Source organism: Cricetulus griseus, chromosome 8 (assembly GCF_003668045.3).
Source record: "Cricetulus griseus strain 17A/GY chromosome 8, alternate assembly CriGri-PICRH-1.0, whole genome shotgun sequence".
Lineage (NCBI taxonomy): Eukaryota > Metazoa > Chordata > Mammalia > Rodentia > Cricetidae > Cricetulus > Cricetulus griseus.
In genome coordinates, this window is record NC_048601.1 from 22,268,067 (window position 1) to 22,292,225 (window position 24,159).

Sequence of the window (24,159 nt, forward strand, 5' to 3'; positions counted from 1 at the left end):
TTTTCTATACAGTTGTTTATAAAACAGTTGTGGAGTAAAACCCTTCCCTCAACAACTGAACAAATGTTTTACAAGACTAAAATACATTTAATTTTCTGTCTTTACTCGTTCATCTTAGATCAGCCTATTTGTGAAAAGAAGCTTGAATTTCCAATGATTTAACACATAAAAGTATATGCATAATAATAGAAATACCAGCAGCTGGAGAGATGGCTTAGCAGTTAAGAACACTGGCTGTTCCCCCAGAGGACCTGGGTTCAATTCCCAGCACCCACATGGTACCTCTCAACTGTAACTCTAATTCCAGTGTACCCAACACCCTCATGCAAGCAAAACACCAATGCACATAAATTAAAAAGAATAGATGATGGGAGTTGCTAATTTTTAAAAATTAAGCTAAAGGTTTAATGTAATACTATGTATAATAGCTGAGATTTAGAACCTGCCTAGGTGTCTGTTAACAGTTGGGTGGATAATGGCAACATGCTACACACACACACATCCACTACAGTTTTATTCAGCCATAGGGATGGGCAAAAGCCTGTTATTTTTAGCACAAAGGATGTAAGATGAAGTGGACACAGAAGTACCACATAGTCTCATATAGGAGAACCTAAAATGTCAACCTGAGCAGACTTGGGAGTAGCTCAGTTAGTAGGATGCTTACTTAGCATGCTTGAAGCCCTGGTTTTGATTTCCAGCAGCATATAAAACGGTACATAATGGTCTATGCCTGTAATCCCTGCATGGGAGGTAGAGACAGGAGGATTGGAAGCTCTTTGGTTGCACAGCAATATTTTGAGGCCACCTGGGATTCTTGAAATCTTGTCTTAAAAAAAAAAAAAAAAAAAAAAAAGGTCAACCAGAAAGTAGAGTAATGGTGAGGCAGAGTCTGGGGGTGGAAGTGTGAATGCTATATGCATGTATGGATCACTCACATTGCCTTGTATGTACAATTAATACTGGTTTATATAAAAAACAAAATGACAGAAGAAACGCAGTATGTTATCAAAATGTGTTGACAAGAAGATTGTGTAGTCAGCTGGTGGGGGGCTGGTGCTCTGGTCTAGGACTGTAACAAAAGACCTGTGAGTCTGAGGCTAGCCTGTTCTACACAGAGGAGAGACCCTGGCTCTAAAGCAAACAAAACCTAACAACAAAAAGTAAAAGGCCGGGCGTTGGTGGCGCACGCCTTTAGTCCCAGAACTAAAGGCAGAGGCAGGCGGATCTCTGTGAGTTCGAGGCCAGCCTGGTCTACAGAGCGAGTGCCAGGATAGACTCCAAAGCTACACAGAGAAACCCTGTCTCCAAAAACAAAAACAAAACAAACAAACAAAAAAGTAAAAGAGGCTGTGTGGTGGTGGCGCATGCCTTTACTCCCACCACTTGGGAGGCAGCCTGGTCTACAGAGTGAGTTCCAGGACAGGCTCCAAAGCTACATGGAGAAACCTTGTCTTGAAAAACCAATAAGAAAAAAAAAAGGAAAAGCAAAAGAAAAAAGGATGGTCTTGGACAAATTAAAATATGACACCAGGGGCTGGAGAGATGGCTCAGTGGTTAAGAGCGCCGACTGCTCTTCCAGAGGTCCTGAGTTCAATTCCCAGCAACCACATGGTGGCTCACAACCATCCATTATAAGATCTGGTGCCCTCTTCTGATGTGCAGATATACATGGAAGCAGAATGTTGTATACATAATAAAAATAAATAAAATCTTTTTTAAGTTTAAAAAAAATATGATACTAATCCACACTGGGATGTTGGATGAAAATATGAAAGTGGATAAAATATTCATCCTTCAAAACAACCAGTTTTATCCTGTCTGTGAAAACCAGCAGTGTACGTGCGTGATTTAGACACATCATGGTAAATGTCAGAACAAATAGCTAACATTCTTGCAAAGGTGATCTCTTGAAGTAAGAGGGAGAGAGGAATTACTGGGCATTGGAGAAAGAGGCCTCTTGTATTTCATTATTATATCATTACTCATTAGTTCCTTTAAAATTGGGTGCATATATTAGTTTATAATACCATGGTCCAGATAAATATTAATTTGGAAAAGCCCAAAGAGAGTGTGCCTGGTGCTTTGGGCACACATGACACCTAGACTTGTGTTTCTAGTATTTTGATAGTGTTGCCATCAGAGTGCAGTGACCTGAAAGTGAGTTGAAGAAAGACAGTTCCACCTTTCAAGCCACTGGGGCGAGGGGAAAGGCATCTTTAGAATACTGCTTCATTCTCCTTGAGCCACAAAGCCTAATGTGGAAGACTAAGAAGGGGGCCGGGCATGGTGCTGCATACCCCCAGCCCCAGCAGGAGATGGAAAGACCCGGTGCGGAAAACAAAGAAAATTCAAGAAGTCAAGAAATGAGACTTTGAGGGCCTTGGTAGCACACGCCTTTAATCCCAGCACTCAGGAGGTAAAGGCAGGCAGATCTCTTGAGTTCCAGGGCAGCCTGGGCTACACAGAGAAACCCTGTTTTGAAAAACAAAAAAATAAGTAAATACATAAAAAAAGAAAAAAGATAAGCGACACAGATGGTTCTGTGAGCATGCGGAAGAGCACGCCAAACCACAGCTTTCAAAACATTCCATGAATCAGTAGGTAGGGTTTTATGTGTATCGATGCTCATTTGGGGGTAACCCTGGGCACCCGGAATCGTCTGAGGACGCTTCCGGTAGCAGGCATCTCGCTCTGTATTCTGTTCCAGTCTCTAACTCCTCACTACTTGCTTTCATAGGTCTTTCTTCTTTGTGTCTTTTCTTTTTCCCCACGTGAAACCACCACCACCATAAAGCTGTACAATAAGTGAATAACTCAGGACAACAGAAGCCGCCTTCCGTGCAAACTAAAAGGTGCTAAGGAAAAAAGATTAATACTGAAAACTGATGAGGAAGTTATTTATCTCTCACGACTTAGTTAGGGAGAGGAATAGACTAACCAAATGATTGAAAAACTTAACATTAACCAGAAGCAAGAGGACCTGTTAAAACACTGGTCCCCGTGGGCCGAAGATTCTGAGTCAACAAGCCTGCGATGGGGCTTGAAAATTTGCGTCTTTGATGTTTCCAAACCATGCTGAAGCCAATAGTCCGAGACCTCTCTCTGAGAGCCACCAGATTGTCTAAAGTGGCCTGCTCACATGTCATCCTTCACGAGTATTCCAGTATTTGCTTGAGAACAGCAGCTTAGGCCCCCAGCTCTGCATCTTCATACATCTGTACTCAAATTGTTTCTTTTTGAGGAGGCTTTGTCCTGGGTACAGCTGGTAGAGTGTGTGAGCTCCTCACTGAAGGCTGCCTCCAGAATGCCCTTTATGGACTGTCTTGCTTTCTTCCTAAAGTCTTTCCCCAAAAGGGCATAAAGGAAGGGGTTGAAGCAACTGTTGGCAGATGCTAAAGCAATGGACACGTAATCCCAGGATAACGCAGCTTCCCTCAAAGGAGTTCCTGGGTCAGCAATCAGTAATAGGACTCCAACAATATGGTATGGAGTCCAGCAGACAAAAAAGACAGTCACCACCACCAGGGCCACCCGAAAGGTTTTGCTCCGAGACTTGGTGAAGTTGGTTTTTCTCATTCGGAAGACAATGAGGCTGTAACAAGCCATCATGATAAAAAGGGGCACCAGGAAGCCCACCACCAGCCTTGTGATGGTTATTGCCACCATAGGTATTGGCTCGTGGTGTTCATACTTGAACTGGGCGAAATAGTCATCCTGGAAATCTTGTGACAGCTCAGGGTGGTATATGTCACTGCTGGAAGCAGTAGGGGAAAGCTCTATAGGAGAGGAGAGAAAAGCACGGGCTCCATGCGTGTTGGCTCTGTGATCTCCAACAGGAAACCCACTGGGTATGGCAGGCACAAGCACACTAGGAAGCTCTACACTGTAATGGGATTGTTGACTAGACAGTCCTGCTGAGTCTAGAGGGAATGAATCTTCAGAAGATCTTTGATGAGCAGTGGAGTTGTCAGTAGAATTGCTTTCTGGTAGATCTATGTCGTACAAGTAGTCCCAATAATCAAAATTCCCCTGGAAACCAAAATTATAGCCACATTTACTGTGATTGTCTATAGTGATCAGGTCACGGTATACAAATACTGGTACACACATCACAAAGGCCACCACCCAAACGCATCCACAGATGGCTAAGGCTGTCCTCACATTCCGATGATTCTGGCACCAGATTGGCTTGTGTACCACCAGACAGCGGTCCAGGCTAATGGCAGTAAGCAGGAAGACACTGGCAAACATATTGAGGACAATAATGGATGGGATAAGTTTGCATAGGAACAAGCCGTAGGGCCAGTAGCCCCGGAGAATCAGGTGGGCCAGGGAGAAGGGCAAGGAAAGGCAGCAGAGGAAATCAGCCAGGGTGAGATGGAGAAACCAAACTGTGTTCACAGTCCGCTTCATCTTTAGGCCAGCCACCCACAGCACCAACCCGTTGCCTGGCAGTCCCAATAGACAAGTGAGGCAGAGAAGGATCATGGAGAGGATGTCTTGAGGTTTAAACAGAGGCAGGGGTTGTGGGTCAGTTGAATTGGTGTCAGCAGAGAAAGACTCCATTGCCAAACCTGAAAAAAAGATGAAGAAAATGTTAAAGCTTTGTAGCAACTTTCTGAAAATAGACACTCTAAGGAGGCCTTATGAGATGGTGCATCCTGTCGGTCCCAGAGGCTCTCAGGAGTCTGGTGTGCATCCCTTCACCAGAATAGACACACAACAGCATTCTCTAATAGACGATTTAATATTTAATAATTCTAATAGACGATTTAAAATCTATGATATTGACTTAATTGTGTATCAAAAAGATAACTTCATTTGGAAATCCACATTCACTCAAGTCCCCTCCCGCCCCCCTTTTTTTTTTTTTGCCCCATGTTTTTTGTTGTTTGTTTTTTTCCAGTGCTGGAATTCGAGCCTAGGGCCTGCAAACACTGGGCAGCACTCTCCTGAGCTGCAGCCTCACCCTTTGGCTTTTTGGCACAGGAACTCCATGTTGCCCAAGCTGGCTGACTTTGGCTGACTTCCAACTGACCATATTGTAGAGTAAACTGCCTTGAACCCATGATCCTCCTGCCTCTGACCTCTGAGTGCTGGGGTGACAGGCATCGCTACCACGCTTTGCTCTGATACTTTCTGTTCCCCATTTCCAGGGCTTCTTCCTTCACTCAGTGTCCACTATTAAAACTGAACAGATGTCTAAATGAGCAAATAAACAAAAATTCTAGGCGGATTCTCCCTAGTCTGAAGTCATTGAAGGACTTAAGGAGATTTCACCACACTGACAACAGCATATAAAAGTTGAACTTTGCATATTGTTATTTCATTTATTTGTTTATTTATTGTGAGCATGCGTGCGTGCGTGCGTGTGGAGGTCAGAGAACAACTTTGGGGGCTCGGTTCTAGCATACTCCAGCTACCTTATTATATTCAAGCTTCCTTATATCAGTTCTTTTCATGCATATGTACATTTTAAAAACAAAATTTAATGAGATTCAGTTGTGTCATGAATATTTAAAAATTGATGGTGATAAAATACACATATAGCATAAAATTTACCATCCTAATTAACCACTTCAAATATATAATATAGCAGTAGTTTAGTTAGTTTTCATGCAACTAATTTCCAGGATGTTCTTATTTAATAAAAACAGGAATTCTGTACTTATTAAACACTTTTGCCAGGTGTGGTAGCACACGACTTTAGTCCCAGCACTCAGGAGGTAGATGCAGGTGGATCTCTGTGAGTTTGAAGCCAGCCTGGTCTACAGAGTGAGTTCCAGTACAGCCAGGGATGTATAGAGACCCTGTCTCAAAATAAATAGATATATAGATAGATGATAGATCCACCAATTGATAGATAGATCGATATATAGGTAGATTGATAGATCGATCATAGATAGATAGATAGATAGAAAGAAAGAAAATCTCTCAATTTAAGCAACTACCATACTTTGCTCCTATGAACTTGATTACATACTTCATGTAAGTGAAGTCATATGACACCTGCCTTCCTTTTTCCTTCCTTTCCTTGTGTGTGTGTGTGTGTGTGTGTGTGTGTGTGTGTGTGTGTGTGTGTGTGACAGGCTTGCCTTGAACTTTCAGCAGTCCTGCCTAAGTCTCCCAAATAGTCGGATTACAGGCAAGAGCCAAAATGCCCAGCTCAGTCTTTTTCTTTTTATGTCCTTAAGCTTGTCATAATATCCCCAAGTATGAGATGTGTCAGGATTTTCTTTTAAGGGCTAAGGGTGCCTCTTGGTGAGTGCCTATAATCCTAGCACTTAGTCACAAGGTATACGCATTGCCACCAGTTCAAAGCCAGTGTGGGCTATGTAGTAAGAGCCTGTCTCAAAACAAAATGGAATGCATTTGATATTCCAGTGTGTGTGTGTGTGTGTGTGTGTGTGTGTGTGTGTGTGTGTAGTATATTTTATTTATCTAGTAATCTGACATAGACATTTGAATTGTTACTACCTTTGGGGCATTTAAACACTACAGCTGTATTTCTCTGCTTTCTATTGCTGTAATAAAACACTGACCAAAGGCAACTTGGAGAGGACAGAGTTGATTTCTTATATATTCCAGGTCAGAGTCCATTGCGGGAAGTCTAGAGGCAGACACTGAAGCAGCCACAGGACTTTGTTTGCTGGCTTTGCTTCTCATGGCGGCTCACTCTGTTTTATTATACATCCCAGGACCATCTGTCCTCCCACTGCGGGCAGTGGGCTGCACCCTCTCATGTCAGAGGCAATCAACAAAATGTCCCACAGAGTTGTCTACAAGTGATCTGATGGATGCATTTTCTCAAGTGATGTTCCTCTTTCCAGGTAACTCTTAGCTTGTGTCAGGTTGAGAGAAAGCCACCCAGGACAGCAGTTACAGGTATAACTTACAATGCTTTCTAGACTTACTGTTTCAGTTTAATCCCCACATCACACAGAAAGATTCAATTTAAAGGAATGTCAAGTTTTTATCCAATTATTTTCCAACTTTCTCCCTAAATACCCTTTTTAAAAAAAGTTTTCATGTTTTTAGTCATTTACTTAATCCTTTATTTTTTGATGTGTCTGTGTATGTGGTCGTGTGAACCTATATACCCCACATGCATGCAGGATCCCCTGGAACTGGAGTTACAGACAGTTGTGAGCTGCCATGTGGCTGCTGGGAATTGAACCCAGGACCTCTGGAAGAGCAGCCCTGTGCTCTTAACCCCTGAGCCATTTCTCCAGCCCCTAAATATCTTCCATAATGATCCAAACTGTGACCATATCACCCATTAGAGTGCTGGTAAACTTTAACACAGCTTCTCTTTCAAGGCTGATGGCTTGTTTGTGGGCTTATTATTATGAATAATCATTCCTTTTTGCTTGTTTATTAAAGACAGGGTTTCTCTGTGTATTCCTAGCTGTCCTTGAACTCACTCTGTGGACCAGGCTGTTCACTCAGGGATCCACTGGCTTTTTCCTACTGAGAGCTGGAATTAAGGCCTGTGCCATCACCACCCAGCTTGAACAATCATAATTAACTCTCTTTTTCTCGGTTCGGGTTTATTTTGTCTTCTGCTCCTAATGCTCTGCTAAAATTGCATGGAGAACTCAAACAAACCAATTTCTCTGTCTTCCACAATGCAGTTCTTATCAGTCTCTCCTCTTGGTCTCCATGACATCCTTCCAATCAATGCAATTTTATATTTCTGAACTGGGGCTAATGATCTCCATTTAGAATTATGTCTCTTGTATGGCTTCTTCCTTTCTCTACATTAAATTTCTGTCTGTTAAAATATTTACTCCTCAAGGGGAAACTCAATGCCTTTTGTCTGAAATATCTTCTTATAATCCCTTGAAGATTCTTTAGTCTCTTCCTTGCATGGGATAAGCCTGTGTGAGTGTGTGGCTGAGTCTCTTCGATTTGCTCTATGAGGTGGCATATTTCATCATACTTTGTAATTCTTACAGTGACCCCCAAACTGTGTGATGGTAATGACAGACCTGTTTATAAATGCCTATTCCACGGGATTTAACATGTGGATGGTCACTTCTTTTCTTTTGGTTTTTCTGAGATGAAGCCTGATTATATAGCTCAGGCTGGCCTCTAACTGAAGAACACCTGCTTCAGTCTACCAAATGTTGGGATTACAAGGCATGCACCACCATGACAGGGGAATGCTTGCTTTTCATTTTCAATTACATTTAAATTTTAGTTCTTAGCCTTCTTATTTTTATCCAGATGGTTTTCTTAATCCCTCTGCTGTCTCTTCTAATTTCTGTTTTGTTTTTAAATTTTCAATTATTACAGGGTATAATATATAATAACACTTTACTTTTTTTTTTTTTTATGGAAGCCCAGACATTTGGAAGTCATTCTGCTGAGCTTAACAAAGCTTGCCACAAGGTCTTATGTGGCAAGCGGAAGTTGAAAAAACAAGTCAACAAAATGAAAAAAGGAGAAATGATTCCCATCCTCCTCCTCCTCTGTCTTTTTCTGCTCGGATCTCCAAATTCCAGCAGTTCTTAACTCAAATGGCAAGCGTGCCGATCTATTGTCCCATCCCATTGTTAATGCACAGGACTCAAGATATTGAGAGAAAAAGTCCGAGATTGCTAGGAACAAACAAGCATTGCAGATGTCATCTCTCCTGACTTTACAGTTTCTGATGCTGAAACTCAGGGGATTTTGTGGCCTTCACATGATCACAACCAGGAAGAGTCATAAGTGTTTCATCCAGTGACTGCTAGGCCAGTGCTCTTTCCACTGCAAGGGTCACAGAGCTGAGAAACTTTGGTCTCGATAAAAAAGTGGACGGAGCAAGTTAAAATAACAGTGTCGTTGCTATCTGTAAGGAGTTGAGAAGAGCAAGGTCCTGATGTAAGAGAAACTGAGCTCTATGCTTGTGAGTTATGGTTTAAATATCACAAATTATGTGCCTTGTAAGTGTATGCAAGTCACCTTCAACAGTCACCCAGAGCAAGATCACAGTTCATATGTCCCCAAGTTTTGAGCAAAAAGAAAAAGAAAGAAAGAAAGAAAGAAAGAAAGAAAGAAAGAAAGAAAGAAAGAAAAAAGGAAACAGGGCTGGAGAGTTGGCTCAGCGGTTAAAAGCACTGACTGTTCTTCCCGAGGTCCTGAGTTCAATTCCCAGCAACCAAATAGTGGCTCACAACCACTCTGAATGAGATCTGGTACCCTCTGCTGGCATGCAGACAGAAGACTGTATACATAATAAATAAATAAAATCTTTTAAAAAAACAAAAAAAGAAAACAACAACAACAAAAAAACAAAACCTCTATGTTTAAGATTATTAGTTATCATTTTAAAAGATTTTTTGTATTCAGTCAGCCAGTAGTAATGAAAAGATATGTAAAATCTTGAAACTGAAACTTATCTATGATTAGTAAAGAAAAGTGGATTTCCCAGTCAAATACTAATTATAGGATGATAGAACCAGCAGCGCTAAGGATGGGGAATTTAGAGAGAGAGAGAGACAGACAGAACCGGAATTCACAAATGGGTATATACATATATACATATATACATATATGTAATGTGTGTATCTGTGATCAACGATTGGAAAACAACACTAATGGGAACAAACAGAACCAGAGGCCAGGAGAAACAGTCATAAGTGACAGGGAATAGTGACATACACATTCATTATTTTCAGAATGAAAATATTAAAAGCAAATACAAATAGAATGAATCGTATTTAGAGAAAAGGAAAAGTAGACATGGGGATAAAATAAGACAGGAGAAATAAAAGTTATGGCATGATGGCGCTAGCCTTTAATCTCAGCACTCAGGAGGCAGAAGCAGAATCTACATCTCTGTGAGTTTAAGGCTAGCCCAGTATGTGGAAAGAGTTCCAGACCAGCCAAGACTACACGGTTAAGATTCTCTATAAGTAAAAAAACAACTCTTAGGGAAAGAATAGATGGAAACAGAAGATAATGAACATTATAGCAGGCTAAACGAAGCACAAGCTATCAGGTTCATCTAGGGTTTCTTACCAAACACACCAAGATGAAAGCAGAGGGCTCCAGTACTGATCTGCAGGTCACCAACAAATCCTATCTGGTCCCCACACTTGGCTGGAAGGGAGTTCTGAAGTACACTGGACGAGTTGCTGTGCGCTTACTTTCCAATGGTAGAGGGAACTCCGCATCTAGAATGTTATCTGAGTGCTCAGGAAGGGCCTCTGTGAGTCACGTCTCAAACTTAGGCGGTTTAGATAAGAAAAGCAGAAGGACAGAAGGGGGAGTGGAATGCTGACATTCTCTGCGGGAGCCGAGCCGCTCGCCCTCTCTGCTAGAATGCTGAGGCAGGAAGCGGGAAATTTCCAGGCCTGCCTGGGCTACAGGGTGGGTATTTTTTTTTTTTTTTCCTTTTAAATTCATCTTATTTTGTTTTCACCTATGTGTGTGCCACATATGTATGGTGCTCACAGAGGCGGGAAGAGGGTGCTAGATCTCTTGGAACTGGAACCTGACGGAGATGCTGGGGACCGGAGATGGAGGCTCCTCTGTCAGAGCAAAAAGGGTTCTTGACTTCTGAGCCATCCCTCCAGCCCCCTAAGAGCTAGGTGTTTAAAAGATTTATTTATTTAATGTGTCGAAGTGATTTTAAGGCCAACTTGAGAAAAGTTGTCAAGACCTTATCTCAAAATAAAAAGTGGTTAGAGGTCTAGGGCTGTAGATGAGCAGCGGGCACCTGACTAGTTTGTCTTAGGCCTCTGTGTTTGTGTGGCGCAGGGGAATGGGAGGTGGCTGCGAGCAAGACATTGCATGCATATGTATTTGTTAAAGAACAAATAAGAACACATTTACCAAAAAAGATGATTGAGCCGGAGGTCCGGGTTTTGAGGAGGGATGCTGTAAAAAAAAAAATACATTTAATTAATCTCAAATAGTATCTCTTAAATGTTTGATATGTGGGTAATAAATGAGGTTGTACCAGAATCAGAATGAGTTAAACCGTGTAATCTCTGCAGATTTAAACACACACACACACACACACACACACACACACACACACACACACAACCTGTAATACAGAAATAAAATAGAATGCAGTGGGTTTGGATATGTTTATCCGGGGGCGATCTGGGAAAAAAAAAAAAGTAGGTGAGAAGGAGATGCAAACAAGTCCTAAATGATTACAGGGTTTGCAAGGGCAGACGGTGATGGTCTCTACGAATGGAAGAAATTGCAATTGCTCCAGGCAAGGGTTACTGAGAATGCAGCTGCCTCCTGGCGGCCTAGCCTGTAGGCACTAGGCTACATTTCACCAGGTGAAGGTACAGTTCCTGCTGTAAAGAATTCCATCAATCAGGCATGGTGGCCCACATCTGTAAAACAGGCAGTGGTGATGCTGAGGCAGGATGGTCACATGTTCCAGCCAGCACAAGCTACAAAGTGAGACACCTACTCAGACAGACTGGCAGACAAAGGCTTCTCTCTGTCATTCTTTTGCATACAACTAAAGCTGATTTTGGTTCTCTATATGGAAATACATAGAATATACTTAAATATATATAGTTGTCTGTGACAAAGGCTCCAGTCCACGCTGATCAACTCATTCAGAAAACCCTCCTTTCTTTGTTTGTAATCAAATAGTCTGGGATGCCTGAGTCAGAAATTCTTAAAAAAAAAAAAAAGGCAAGAGTTGAGTAATACCCCTTAACTATTTCTTTCTTTTTGTTTCTGTTTTTGTTTTTCGAGACAGGGTTTATCTGTGTAGCTTTGTAGACCAGGCTGGCCTGGAACTCACAGAGATCCCCTGCCTCTGCCTCCCGAGTGCTGGGATTAAAGGCGTGTGCCGCTGCTGCCCAGCTCTTTAAGTTATTTCTATTGTTATTTTTTTAATTACTTAAAATAGTGTGGACATATAAAGATAAGTTGAGATACTAAAATATAAAGGGTAAAAATGAAAGATTTTATTTCTTACTCTATTTCCAGAATAGCCATTTTAATAGGTTAGTATCCAATTCTTCTTGAATTTTTCCTAAATGCATATATGCATGTTTATTGAAACAGGGTTTTTCTGTGTTGCCCTGCCTGTCCTGAAACTTGCTCTGTAGACCAGGCTGGCCTCGAACTCACAGAGATCTGCCTGCCTCTGCCTCCGGAGTGTTGGGATTAAAGGCATGAGCTACCACCTGACAAAAATATGTGTTTTTATTTTTTTCTCTATTTTTAAAATTTAAATTAGAAACAAGATTGTTTTCCATGTCAATCCCAGTTCCCTTTCCCTCCCCTCCTCCCCTGCCTCCCACTAACACCCTACCTATCCCAAATCATTTCTGTTCCCCAGGGAGGGTGAGGCCTTCCGTAGGGGGGTCTTCAGAGTCTGTCATATCCTTTGCCATAGGATTTATGCCCTCCCCCACATGTCTAAACTCAGGGAATATCCCTCTATGTGAAATATGTTTTTTTTTAAAGCAGTTTTGAACAAAATGTAATGTAATTGATGTGTGATTTTTATGGCTTGACCTTCCACTGAACACATCAGAATTTATTTCTATGCCCATATACAATGTATACAGTATTTGGAAACATTGAATAATGAAGGTATTCAGAAGGCAATTCAAAAATAGTATTGTAATATGTGGATATTCATACATGCACATATATATTCACATAAAATATATAAAGACAATTTATTACCATGGTCAAACATTAAATCAGAAGGATTAAAGTAAAAACTAAAGTTTATGAACACCATTTAAAAATATATTTAACATTTTTAAATTTTTTTTTTTTTTTCCGAGGCAGGGTTTCTCTGTGTAGCTTTGGAGCCTGTCCTGGAACTCGATCTGCATACCAGGCTGGCCTCAAACTCACAGAGATCCGCCTGCCTCTGCTGCCCAAGGGCTAGGATTGAAGGTGTGCACCGCCACTGCCTGACTTTAAATTTAATTTTATGTGTTTGTCTGCATGTATATCTGTGCCCCGCTTGCATACCTGGAGTCACAGAGGACAGAAAAGGGCTTGGATCCTGTGGAGTTATAGACAGTAGTTATAGTTACTGCTAGGGTTATAGAGTTGTGAATCCCCGTGTGGATTTGGGAATCAAGGTTGGTTTTCTAGTAACTTTGGGCTGCTCCTCTTCAGTTTCATAATGCAGTGGTGTGATAGGATCTGGTCTAAACTCCTCTCTCTCTCTCTCTCTCTCTCTCTCTCTCTCTCTCTCTCTCTCTCTGTGTGTGTGTGTGTGTGTGTGTGTGTGTGTGAATATTTTTCTTAGCTTCTTTTGTAGGTAAAAGAATTGGGTTTTCAAGCCGGGAGGGCGTTGGTGGCGCACGCCTTTAATCCCAGCACTCGGGAGGCAGAGGCAGGGGGATCTCTGTGAGTTCGAGACCAGCCTGGTCTACAAGAGCTAGTTCCAGGACAGGCTCCAAAGCCACAGAGAAACCCTGTCTCAAAAAACCAATTTGGGTTACATTCCTCCAATCTCAGAAACAAACCATAAAGAAGAGAGAAATATTAAAAGATTTTATCAAGAACAGTCACACTGTTCAGGTCATACAGCTGTTGGTCTCTCGAGGGTACCAACAGCCCTACCTTTAAAATGGTTAACTGAAAAACCTGTCTGGGTGGAACAATGGTCTTTGATAACAGAAAAATTACAGGCATCAGAACAGCTGGTACGAGAGTGGCTGAATGCTCAGAATACTGAAAAATCAACCAGCCCTTGGAATTCTCCTGTATTTGTTATTAAGAAGAAGTCTGGGGATGGAGAGATGGCTCAGAGGTTAAGAACACTGACTGCTCTTCCACAGGTCCTGAGTTCAATTCCCAGCAACCACGTAGTGGCTCACAACCATCCATTATGAGATCTGGTGCCCTCTTCTGGAGTGCAGATATACATGGAAGCAGAATGTTGTATACATAATAATACATAAATAAAATCTTTTTTTTTTTTTTAAAGAAGAAGAAGAAGTCTGGAAAATGGGGAATGGTAACAGGTCTAAGAGATGTTAATAGGGTGATCCAGCCAATGGATCTTTCCAGCCTGGAATTCCCTTGCCTTCTTTATTACCTAAAGGATGGTCTATTATAATGATTGATTTAAAAGACAGCTTTTTTTTTTTATGGTACCTCTACAAGAACAGGATAGAGAAGAATTTGCCTTCACAGTGCCTACTTATAATAATTCCCAGCGTGTTAAAAGGTATTTGTGGAACATTCTTTTTAAGGGATGTTAAATAGTTCCACCATGTGTCAATATTTCGTACAACACCCGCTGGAAATAATTCATAAACAGTTCTCTCGATGTATAATTTGCCATTATAGTGATGATATCTTACTAGCTGATTCAGACACAGATTAGAACAAATATTTGATGAAGTAAAGAGAATTTTGCCTTGTTAGGGATTGCAAATTACTCCTAAAAAATACAAAGAGGAGATTCTATAAATTACCTAGGATATAAGACAGGTTTACAGAAAACTCAACCACAAAAAGTACAAGCCAGGAGAGATCAATTGCAAACTCTTAATGATTTTGAAAAATTTCTGGGAGATGTTAACTCATGATGGCCCATAATCAGACTAACAACTCAAGGGATAAGTACTTTATTTCAAATCTTACAAGGTGACAATGGCTTAAATAGTTCAAGAAAATGATCAGCTGAGGCTGAGAGAGAAGTGGCTCTGGTAGAAAAGAAACTACAGGCTGCACATGTGGCTCGCTTGCATCCAGAGCTTGATTTTCATCCTGGTCATACTGCCATCTACTCATATTCTCCTACAGGAGTTCTTATGCAGACAGAGGGCAATATCTTAGAATGGACATTTTTACCACACAAACACAGTAAAAAAAAATAGAGACCTATATAGGAAAAGTTTCTGAATTGATTATGAAAGGAAAATTGAGCCTTCATCAATTAACAAACCCAACAAAAATTGTGGTACCTTTTACTAATGCTGAAATTACCTCATTATGGGTAGAAAATGAACACTGGCAAAGAGCTTGCAGTAATTTCTTAGGAGATTAGCAACACATGTCCCAAAAGCAAGAGACTTCGGTTTATAGAAAGAACTAATGGATTCTTCCTCACATTGTATGAGGAACACCAATTTCTGGAGCCCCATATATTCTATACTGATGCAAATGAATCAGGAAAGGCAGGTTGTAAGTCAGCAAATTTAAGTAAAGTTGTTCAAAACCCTTATGATTCTGTTCAAAAGTCAGAATTATATGCTATTCTTATGGTATTATTAGCTTTTCTTAATTTTCTTTTTTTTCTTAAATTTCTTAATTTTCTTTTTAGAACCTCTTAATATATTACTGACTCTCAATATGCAGAAAGAGTTGTTTTACATATTGAAATGCCTGAACTTGTACCAGAGGATTCAGAATTAACTTTGTTACTCATTAAATTACAAGGAAATATTCAGAAATAGAAATCATCCCTTGTATATAACACATATAAGATTCCATATGGGTCTACCAGGCCCTCTAATACAAGGTAATGATGAAATTGATCAGCTGTTGGTAGGAAATGTGCTAAAAGCCTCAGAATTCCATAAGAAACACCATGTTAATAGCAAAGGTTTGAAGAAAGACTTTTCTATTACTTGGTAACAAGCCAAGGAAATTATAAGAAAATGTCCCACTTGTTCTTTGTATAACCAAACTCTGTTATCCATAGGAAGTAACCCCAAAGGTGCTCAAAGAAATGAAATTTGGCAAATGGATGTGTTTCATTTTTCAGAATTTGGAAAATTAAAATGTGTGTACCATATGATAGGTGGTGGGCAACTGCTTTAAGTTCTGAAAAGGCTGATTCTGTAATTTAAAAGTTATTAGAAGTTATGGATATTATGGGGTACCTGTACAAAGACAGACAGTGCTCCAGCATATGTCTCCAGTAAAATGAGACTTTTTTTGCATATTACAACATAGAGCATATTACAGGTATACCACATAATCTTACAGAACAAGGAGTTACAGATAGATCTAATTGTACTTGAAAAGATATGCTTAATAAACAGAAAGGGGTAATAAAGACCCCAGAGATAGATTACACAATGCTTTATTAACTTTAAAATGCTAATGAGAAAGGAACAAGAGCTGTGGATTTTTTTTTCTAGACAGAGTTTTTCTGTGTAACAGTTCTGACTGTCCTGGAACTCACTTTGTAGACCAGGCTGGCCTTGAACTCACTGAGATCCATCTGCTTCTGCCTCCCAAGTGCTGTGATTAAAGGTGTGTGCCACCACTGCCTGGGAGTTACCAGCGTATGTATGTATTATTTTGGGGAAGAGGTTTTGCTTTTGTTTCTACAGGAGAAGAAACACATGGATACCATCAAGATTGATAAAGATTAGATTCAAACAGGAGAGACCCCTTGATTCGGGGATAGTTCATCCAACATTGTGACCACTAAATTTAAACTAACGTATAAGACTAACAGATGCCTTTCATTTGATCAAATATAACTGGCCAAAAAGGGAAACTCCCCAAAGTTAGGGTTGGGTCAGGGTTTTGTTTTTGTCTTTCCAGGAGACTAAAAGCATATAAGTAACAAATCTGAAGACCACTGAACAAATTAAACATATGAAGAAGTATGAATCATGCAGAGAAAATGTTCCAAGTAAAAGAATAAAAAACTGACCTAATGGTACAGCACATTTCCAACAGGATAAAATTTCATAAATCTCCCCAAATGTTTATTTCTGATATTCTCTACAGACATATAATGCAAATGGTCATTTTGTAGTTCAAATTCAATTAAAAAATTACCGCTGGTTTTGGAGTTGGAGTAGGGCTCTCTCCTTTAAAACCAAGCATGATTGATCAAGGAAAATCCAAAATCTCTGTCTCATGTCAGAAGAGCTATCTGGTATGGGAGAGAAGAAAAAACAAAATTAAGGGACTATCCTATTGCCACTATTCTCATAATCCTTTGGTTTTATTTTGACTCTTTAGAATTTTTCTAAATTATAAATATTATCTCAAAATTTATAAGATACACACACACACATATTAACTTTCTGTTGTGATATTAATGGTCATATAGAGTACTAACTAATTCTAGAAGTAGGTTTCATCCAGCTTCCTGTATGTGATTTCAGGCTTGAGTCTGATTCAGGTAACTAGAAATTAAGCTTTTGTTTCTGGATGTATTTAATAGATTGTGGTCCTTTAACCTCTTCAAGTTCTGCTTCTTATGTCATTTAAAATGTTTAAGTTTTCTGCAGTGAACCATTCCTAACAGTGACCGTTAAGTCTCCAAAAGGATGATGGGGTCTGACAACAATTATTCCACCTGGATTGTGGTAATGCCACTAAGCTGACAAACACTACCCCAAAATCAGCTTTAGACTATAAACTGCTCAGGACAATTTCAAGGTGGTTAGCTAAGATGATCCAGCCTCATAGACTACTCCAGCCAGGACTTCAGCTAAGCCCTACACTTTCCCATCACACTAAGACTGGACAACAGCTAGCTCTCCTAGGACTTGACAGTTATCTCAATTTTCTCAGAGTCCCCCAAAGATACTGTTAGCCCCAGACAACAGGAAGTAACTTTAAGAACATGATGCCCAAATTCCCAAAAGGTGGGGTGGATGGGGCTTTGGTCAATTGATGGGTTATGGATGTTTGTCATTGTTTAGGGGGGTTGATTGCAAATCGTTATTGGTCATAGTCAGGGAGGAAACTAAGTAAAGGAGATTAGATTTAGAGATCTCCTGAAAAGAAAAAAAGCTGGGATGTTGGGAGAGGTCCTTCGGTGTATGTGTTTGTCCTATTGGTTGATAATAAAGTACTGTTGGCCAATAGAGAAGCAAGATAGGTGGGCCTAGGAGTCGAGGAGAATTCTGGGAAATGTAGGAAAGAGAAGTCTGGTGATCCAGGCAGGAAGTGACATAGCAGGCAGACTCATATATAAGCAGGGACAAGCAGGAAATTGTCCTCTTGCTCTTGTTCTTCCTCCTGCTCTCTGCTCTACAGAGTTGCCATGTGATCCCGGGAAGAGGACACCAGGGAAGGCATCCTCAAAAGATAAGTCTTATAAAATATATAGATTTATGATAATTAAGACTGAGCTAGCATATAAGAAATCCTAGCCAATTGGCCAGCAGCATTGCAAACTAATATGAAGACTCTGTGTTATTCTGGGTGCCCATGAGGCGGCAGGGATTGGGCGGGTGGAGTAAAGACTTACCGTTACAGTGGGATATAGGAATGATAGGAAAAAGGGTAGGTTATTTAATCTACTTTTAGACTGAAAAGAAAAAAGCAACTACTAGTCTCAAATATTTTAAATTGCTAAACTTCTCTGATGAGGACTGAGAGTCGCAGTTATCTACAGGTAGATAAGAATTTAGAGGGCAGTATGATACGATGTCCATTTAGCAAAATAATAGGTCCAATTCCAGAGGCTATGTGCTTCCCAACTATGGGTTCTTGGGCATATTTGCAGTACCAGGCATGTATAAGCTCTGCCATTTCTCTCAGTTGCTCACCAATACCTGACAGAAAGACTATCTTGAAGACACCATACTGGTTACAGAACATGGAGAAATCAAGTTGGTACTGACCAGAGAGTTTCCTCCTTGGTGGCTAGCTTTCCTAGTACTGGAAGGTGCTACATAGGTTATAGGGTGGGGTGGGGAGAAGTTTATCCACAGTTTAACCCAGCTGTGAGCCCTGTGACCTGCAGTGATGACCAGCGTGGCAAGATATGTCCATCAATGCAATGGTGGTGCATATGTTATGGAGGCAACCAACCACTTTCTGCTTGGCTTGTTTTGAGATAGGGCCTCATCATGTATGTAGACTAGGCTGGCCCCAAATTCATAGAGATCTTCCTACCTCTGCCTCTGCAGTACTGGAATTAAAGGCATACAGCCTGTCGGGCATATTATTCTGCTTTTATCAAAATTTAAGCTGTTATAAACAAGTATTTCTAAATCTCTCTCTCTCCTCCTCTCCCCTCCTCTCTCCCCCCTCCCCTCCCCTCTCCTCCACTCTCTTTCCCTCCCCTCCCCTCCCCTTTCCTCTCCTCTCTTCTCCTCTTCTCTCCATCTGAGACACTGTCTTACGTGGCTCAAGATCATCTCAAACTTATATGTAACTGAGGATGAATTTGAACTCCTGATCCTCCTGAGTCAGCTTCCCAAGTGCTAGGATTATAGGCATGTATGATTATACATGACTGATGGGGGATGTCCTTCTGTGTATATGTCTCTCTTATTGGTTAGTAAATAAAACGCTGTTGGCAAATAGGGAAGCAAGATAGTTAGGACTAGGAGTCAAGGAGGATTCTGGGAAATGTAGTAGAGAGGAGTCGTGATGTGAGCCCAACAAGAGAGGATGCAAGCCGCTGGCATCATCAATCAGATAAGTCTTTATAAAATATATAGATTAATGATTATGGTTGATAATTAAGACTGAGCTAGAAGATAAGAAATCCTAGTCATTGGCCAGCAGCATTGTACCTAACATAAGTCTCTGTCTGTTATTTTGGTCACCCGCATGGTGGTGTTGCTCGGGCGGCTTGGCGGAAAGATTTGTAGTTACACATGACTATACCAATATTGCTGAAAAAACAGAGACAAAAACAGATTCCTAGAATTGGAAGAGCTAAACCTGAAAGTATGCATGTATAAATTTAAAGATTGATTTAGTTTTTAGTGATGTGTACAGGTATTTTGCTTGTGTGTGTATATGCACACCATGTTCGTGCCTGCTGCCCTCAGAGTGTAGAGAAGGGGATGTTGGCTCCTCTGAGTTTCATGTGGTGCTGGAAACCAGGTCCAGATCTGTGGCAAGATCAGTAAGTGCTGTGCAATGCCGAGTCATTTCTCTAGCCCCATAGTTTTTGAAAGATATGAAAATTTCCACTAGAGTGTCCCTAGTTTTCACTCCCACTAGCAGTGATGCGAGTATCTTTTCTACTTATGAATGATGAGGTCTAGCCAGGGATAGTGGGCACACCTGCAGCCACACTGCTTGGGAGGCGAATGCAGGAGGATTGCAACTCGGACTCTAGGATAGGCCACATGGCTAAACCCTCCAACAAACAAGAGGATGCTATTGCTACTTTATCACAACCGTGTTCTCTGGCTCTGCTTTTGATACCCCCATCTTCATCGTGGGAGAGGCAGAAGCTCTGAGAGATCATCTAACCATAACATAGTAAGGGCTGCTATGGCTGCACAGTACCTGTTGGGGACATTGATGTGGGAAAGATTAATTGTCCCAGAAACAAACAATAAGCTGATGCACTGCAGAGAGGCCTGGAGCCAAGTGTTAAGGATGGGTAGACACTGACACTAGACACACTACAAATGCTGCAAAGTAACAATTTAACTGTCTCTGTCCCACTAGAACCGGAGTTTCCTTGTATCTCCACTTCCTTCTGCAGTGCCTTGCAACAATCATATTGCTAAAATATGAATGTTTGCCTAAAAGTGACTTTTGCATATAATACAAAGCGTTAATAAATATAACTCCTTAAAATTATTTCTGGAGTGGAGACAGCTTTATTTATTTATTTATTTATTTTTGGTTTTTCGAGACAGAGTTTCTCTGTGTAGCTTTGGAGTGTATCCTGGCACTCGCTCTGTAGACCAGGCTGGCCTCGAACTCACAGAGATCCGCCTGCCTCTGCCTCCTGAGTGCTGGGATTAAAGGCATGCTCCACCAACACCCGGCTGGAGACAGCTTTATTGACTTACGTATTTCTTTTTTTTTTTCATAAGATTTATTTATTATATCTACAACATTCGGCCTCCATGAATTCCTGCAGGCCCAAAGAGGGCACCAGATCTCATAACGGATGGTTGTGAGCCACCATGTGGTTGCTGGGAATTGAACTCAGGACCTCTGGAAGAGCAGTCAGTGCTCTTAACCTTTCAGCCATCTCTCCAGCCCCTAACTTATGTATTTCTAAAGAATATGCAACAGATATTGGAGAGATGGCTTAGAGGTTATATGCACTCAGTTGCTTTGGCAGAGGACCCAGGCTCAGTTTCTAGCACCCACAAGGCCGCTCGCAATCTTCTGCAACTACTGTTCCAGGCATCTATCTTTGTCTTCTGTCCTCCAAGGCACTGCACACACATGATGCGCATGCGTAATGCAGGCAAAACACTCATACACATAAGAAGAAGATAAACAAATCTTTAAAATGGTGTGCAGCAATTTAAAACAATCTGAGAGCTTCCAGCTGTGTTTTCAGATCATTAAGGAAATTATTAATTTATCATCATCATTATTATTACTTTAATCACTATCGGTCTGGATCTCACTGTTTCCCAGGCTGGCCATGAGCTCTCAACAAGTAACTGGAATCTCAAGTGTATACTACCATGCTCTGCTTAAGAAATTTTGTTTTGTTTTGTTTTGAGATAAGATTTCATGTATTGACCTCAAACTTACTGTGTAGGCAAGGATAACTATGAATCCCAGATCTTCTTGCCTCTACTTCCCAAGTGAGATAAATTACTATTTTTGTTTTTGCTGCGTTAGGGGTGGAACTCACAGACTGACGCATGTTAGGCAACTCTTTCACCACCAGACACATCCCCAGGTCCAGTAAGCAGATTATTGAGAATGTCTTGTAAAGTGTTCCTGTTTTTGACGACTTTTATTTCTTCTATCTGCTTAGTGGTGAAGTGTGGATAAGCCGGGGAATTCATGTGTTAACTTCTGTTTTCTTTTCTTGAATGTCTAAGTATAAATTCCAGAGAAGAGGCCAGATGTTTTAGGAAGAAATGAAAATTTGAACATACAGACCACATTAAAAACCTTTTATGAATTGCCAATTAATCTCACATTGTCAGTGTTAGACAGCTGTATTAAAATTCATTCACCCAAGTAAAAAAATTAAATTATAGACCCTGTAGCCGATTTTCTCCCATAATTTTGGTGTGAGAAATGATTAGATGTATTAGCTCATGTGGAGTAGTCTATCTTCTAAATTATACATAACAGTGCAAAAACTGTGAACAACACACAAATGCTGTGCTGACTAACAAGACACAAAGATGGAAAGGGCCGAAAACTATGACTCTCGGCAGAGAGACTAGGAATTTGGAGATAGGATTTGACTTTCAGTTATGGTAATAGCTACTTGACATTGAGCTAGATGTTTGACCTGGAATTTTTTTTTCAGGCATAAAATTAAACAGCTAGACAGGATGATGTTGTTAGACCCCCGGAAAACTCAGCCCTCCGGGTCTCAGCCCAGGATCGTGGTCACCCCAATCACCAGGCAGATTCGAAAGCTTGATGCAAACAGCATGAGGCTTTATTGTTGTTTAACGAGCTAACCTCATGTTAGCTCGGTTCTTTCACCCACCCGCCATGGTGGATGGCTAGCAAAGACAGCTCGAACCAGCCGCAGAGAAATCTTGTAGGGCAGCATAAGGGGAATGTCTAGGGGTACGCACAGGCTCAGGATTGGTGTGCTTCCAGGCTTGGAGGGCTTGCCCTGTGTTGATTGGCCAGTTGGTTGTTATGGCCCATAGGCCCTCTCAAGGTGGTTGCTATGCTCTGCGTGTCATTGCTGTGCGCTTGTCCGTAAAGCACACCCAGAACTGTAAAGCATACCACCACCAGCTAACTTCTGATTGGTTCCTTGCCACGAGGCAGGCACCTAACCTCTAGTGACCAAGGCAAGGTCAGAAAAGCACGTGTTACTGTCATGGCTGCCGAAAGGGGCAGGCATCTGACCTTAGTGACTAAGACAAGGTCAGACAAATATGTGTTCGGCTGTTATGACTGCCGAAATGAGGAGCTGGTCCCTTCAATGATTAATATATATATATATATATATATATATATATATATATATATTAACAGAATTAATATAATTCTGTTATTTGACCAGAGAAACAATCAAAGAGGGTATATTTCAAATGTAAAGACACAGATGAGCTGGACGTCAGAGTGGTACCAGTGATCCGGCTGAAGCAGAGAGAAGGACTGTCTAAGGACTGTCTAAGGACTCATCATAGGTAGGGAGAGAAGCTAGGCTGGAAATGCGTCTTTACCACATGGCATCGTGTACTGCACGGTTAATTCTCTTTCATTTCCTCACCTGCAAAGCAGAAATGTGCCCCACAGCTGGCCATAGCAAGTCCATCATGCCTTCCCTTGTCTATGAAAGCTCGAGTTGTGCTTGTTGTTTGATTTATCGAGACAGAAACTCAAATAGCTAATCCATGACTTTGAACTTGGGATCTTCTTGCTTCTACCTGAATGCTGGGACCCCATGCCTACCTTTCAGTGTTCAGTGTTCCTAATAGAGTGTGTTTGGAAAGTGAAGAAACCGAGAAATTCCTTCATTTCTTCCTGTTTTCTTTTCTTTTATTGTTATTATTTTTTGTTTATTTTTTTGAGACAGGATTTCTCTGTGTTGCCCTGGCTGTCCTGGACCCCACTTTGTAGATCAGGCTGGCCTTGAACTCACAAAGATCTGCCTGCCTCTGCCTCCCGAGTGCTGAGAATAAAGCCACCACCACCTGGTTTCTTCATTTATTCCTCTAAATTAATTTGTGAAAGAGATTGCAAATCTATCATTTTTTTTCCTCTCTTTGAGACAAGCTCTGGGTGTATTCCAAGGAGGGTTTGAATTAATGTAGCTAAGGATGGCCTTGACCTTCAGATCACCTGGCCTCTCAGAGCATGTGCCTTTAAGGTCCAGCTTGCAAATCCGTCTTAAAAGTAAAAGAATGAGCTGGCTAGAGAGATGTTTCAGTAGTTAAGGACCCTGGATGCTCTTCCAGAAGACACAAGTTCAATTCCCAGCACCCACATGGCTGCTTACAACCTTCCAGGTCCATGGGAATCAGATGCTCTCCTCTGACCTCCATGGGTGCCAGATATGTGCTGGTTCATAAAATAATTAAAAAAAAGAAATACGCCGGGTGTTGGTGGTGCACACCTTTAATCCCAGCACTCGGGAGGCAGAGGCAGGTGGATCACTGTGAGTTCGAGACCAGCCTGGTCTCCAGAGCGAGTGCCAGGATAGTCTCCAGAGCTACACAGAGAAACCCTGTCTCGAAAAACAAAAAAACAAAAAAAAAAAAAAACAAAAAAAAAAAAAGACCTCCAACACAGTTTATGCTTGGGGTTTATCCTAAAGAAGCAACTATTGATGCTCTGAGAACACCATCTGTTTCTTCTTGTTCTTTTCGA

At 41.1% G+C, this 24,159-nt stretch overlaps 1 protein-coding gene and 1 long non-coding RNA gene across 3 annotated transcripts; one reads left to right on the plus strand and one right to left on the minus strand.

Annotated features, from left to right (window-relative positions):
• Positions 1-2,886: 2,886 nt before the first annotated feature.
• On the minus strand, positions 2,887-10,173 carry C3ar1 (complement C3a receptor 1). 2 transcript variants are annotated; one of them, XM_027428794.2, is made up of 2 exons: positions 10,021-10,173; positions 2,887-4,577 (listed from the first exon to the last, which is right to left on the minus strand). In XM_027428794.2, the coding sequence occupies exon 2, from the start codon at positions 4,567-4,569 to the stop codon at positions 3,211-3,213; it is 1,359 nt and encodes a 452-aa protein (XP_027284595.1). In that variant the 5' UTR covers positions 4,570-4,577; positions 10,021-10,173; the 3' UTR covers positions 2,887-3,210. The 2 variants fall into 2 exon arrangements, with proteins under 2 accessions (XP_027284595.1, XP_027284594.1); XM_027428793.2 differs by having other exon boundaries at positions 10,012-10,172.
• A 66-nt stretch (positions 10,174-10,239) lies between these two features.
• On the plus strand, positions 10,240-13,840 carry LOC113839449. Its single transcript, XR_004771063.1, has 3 exons — positions 10,240-10,362; positions 11,163-11,297; positions 13,782-13,840. It is a non-coding gene; the product is annotated as an uncharacterized LOC113839449 (long non-coding RNA).
• The last annotated feature ends 10,319 nt before the right edge of the window (positions 13,841-24,159 follow it).

Coding starts and splice junctions, on each gene's coding strand:
- C3ar1 (XM_027428794.2), bottom strand. CDS start 4,569: ATGGAGTCTTTCTCTGCTGACACCAATTCAACTGACCCACAACCCCTG.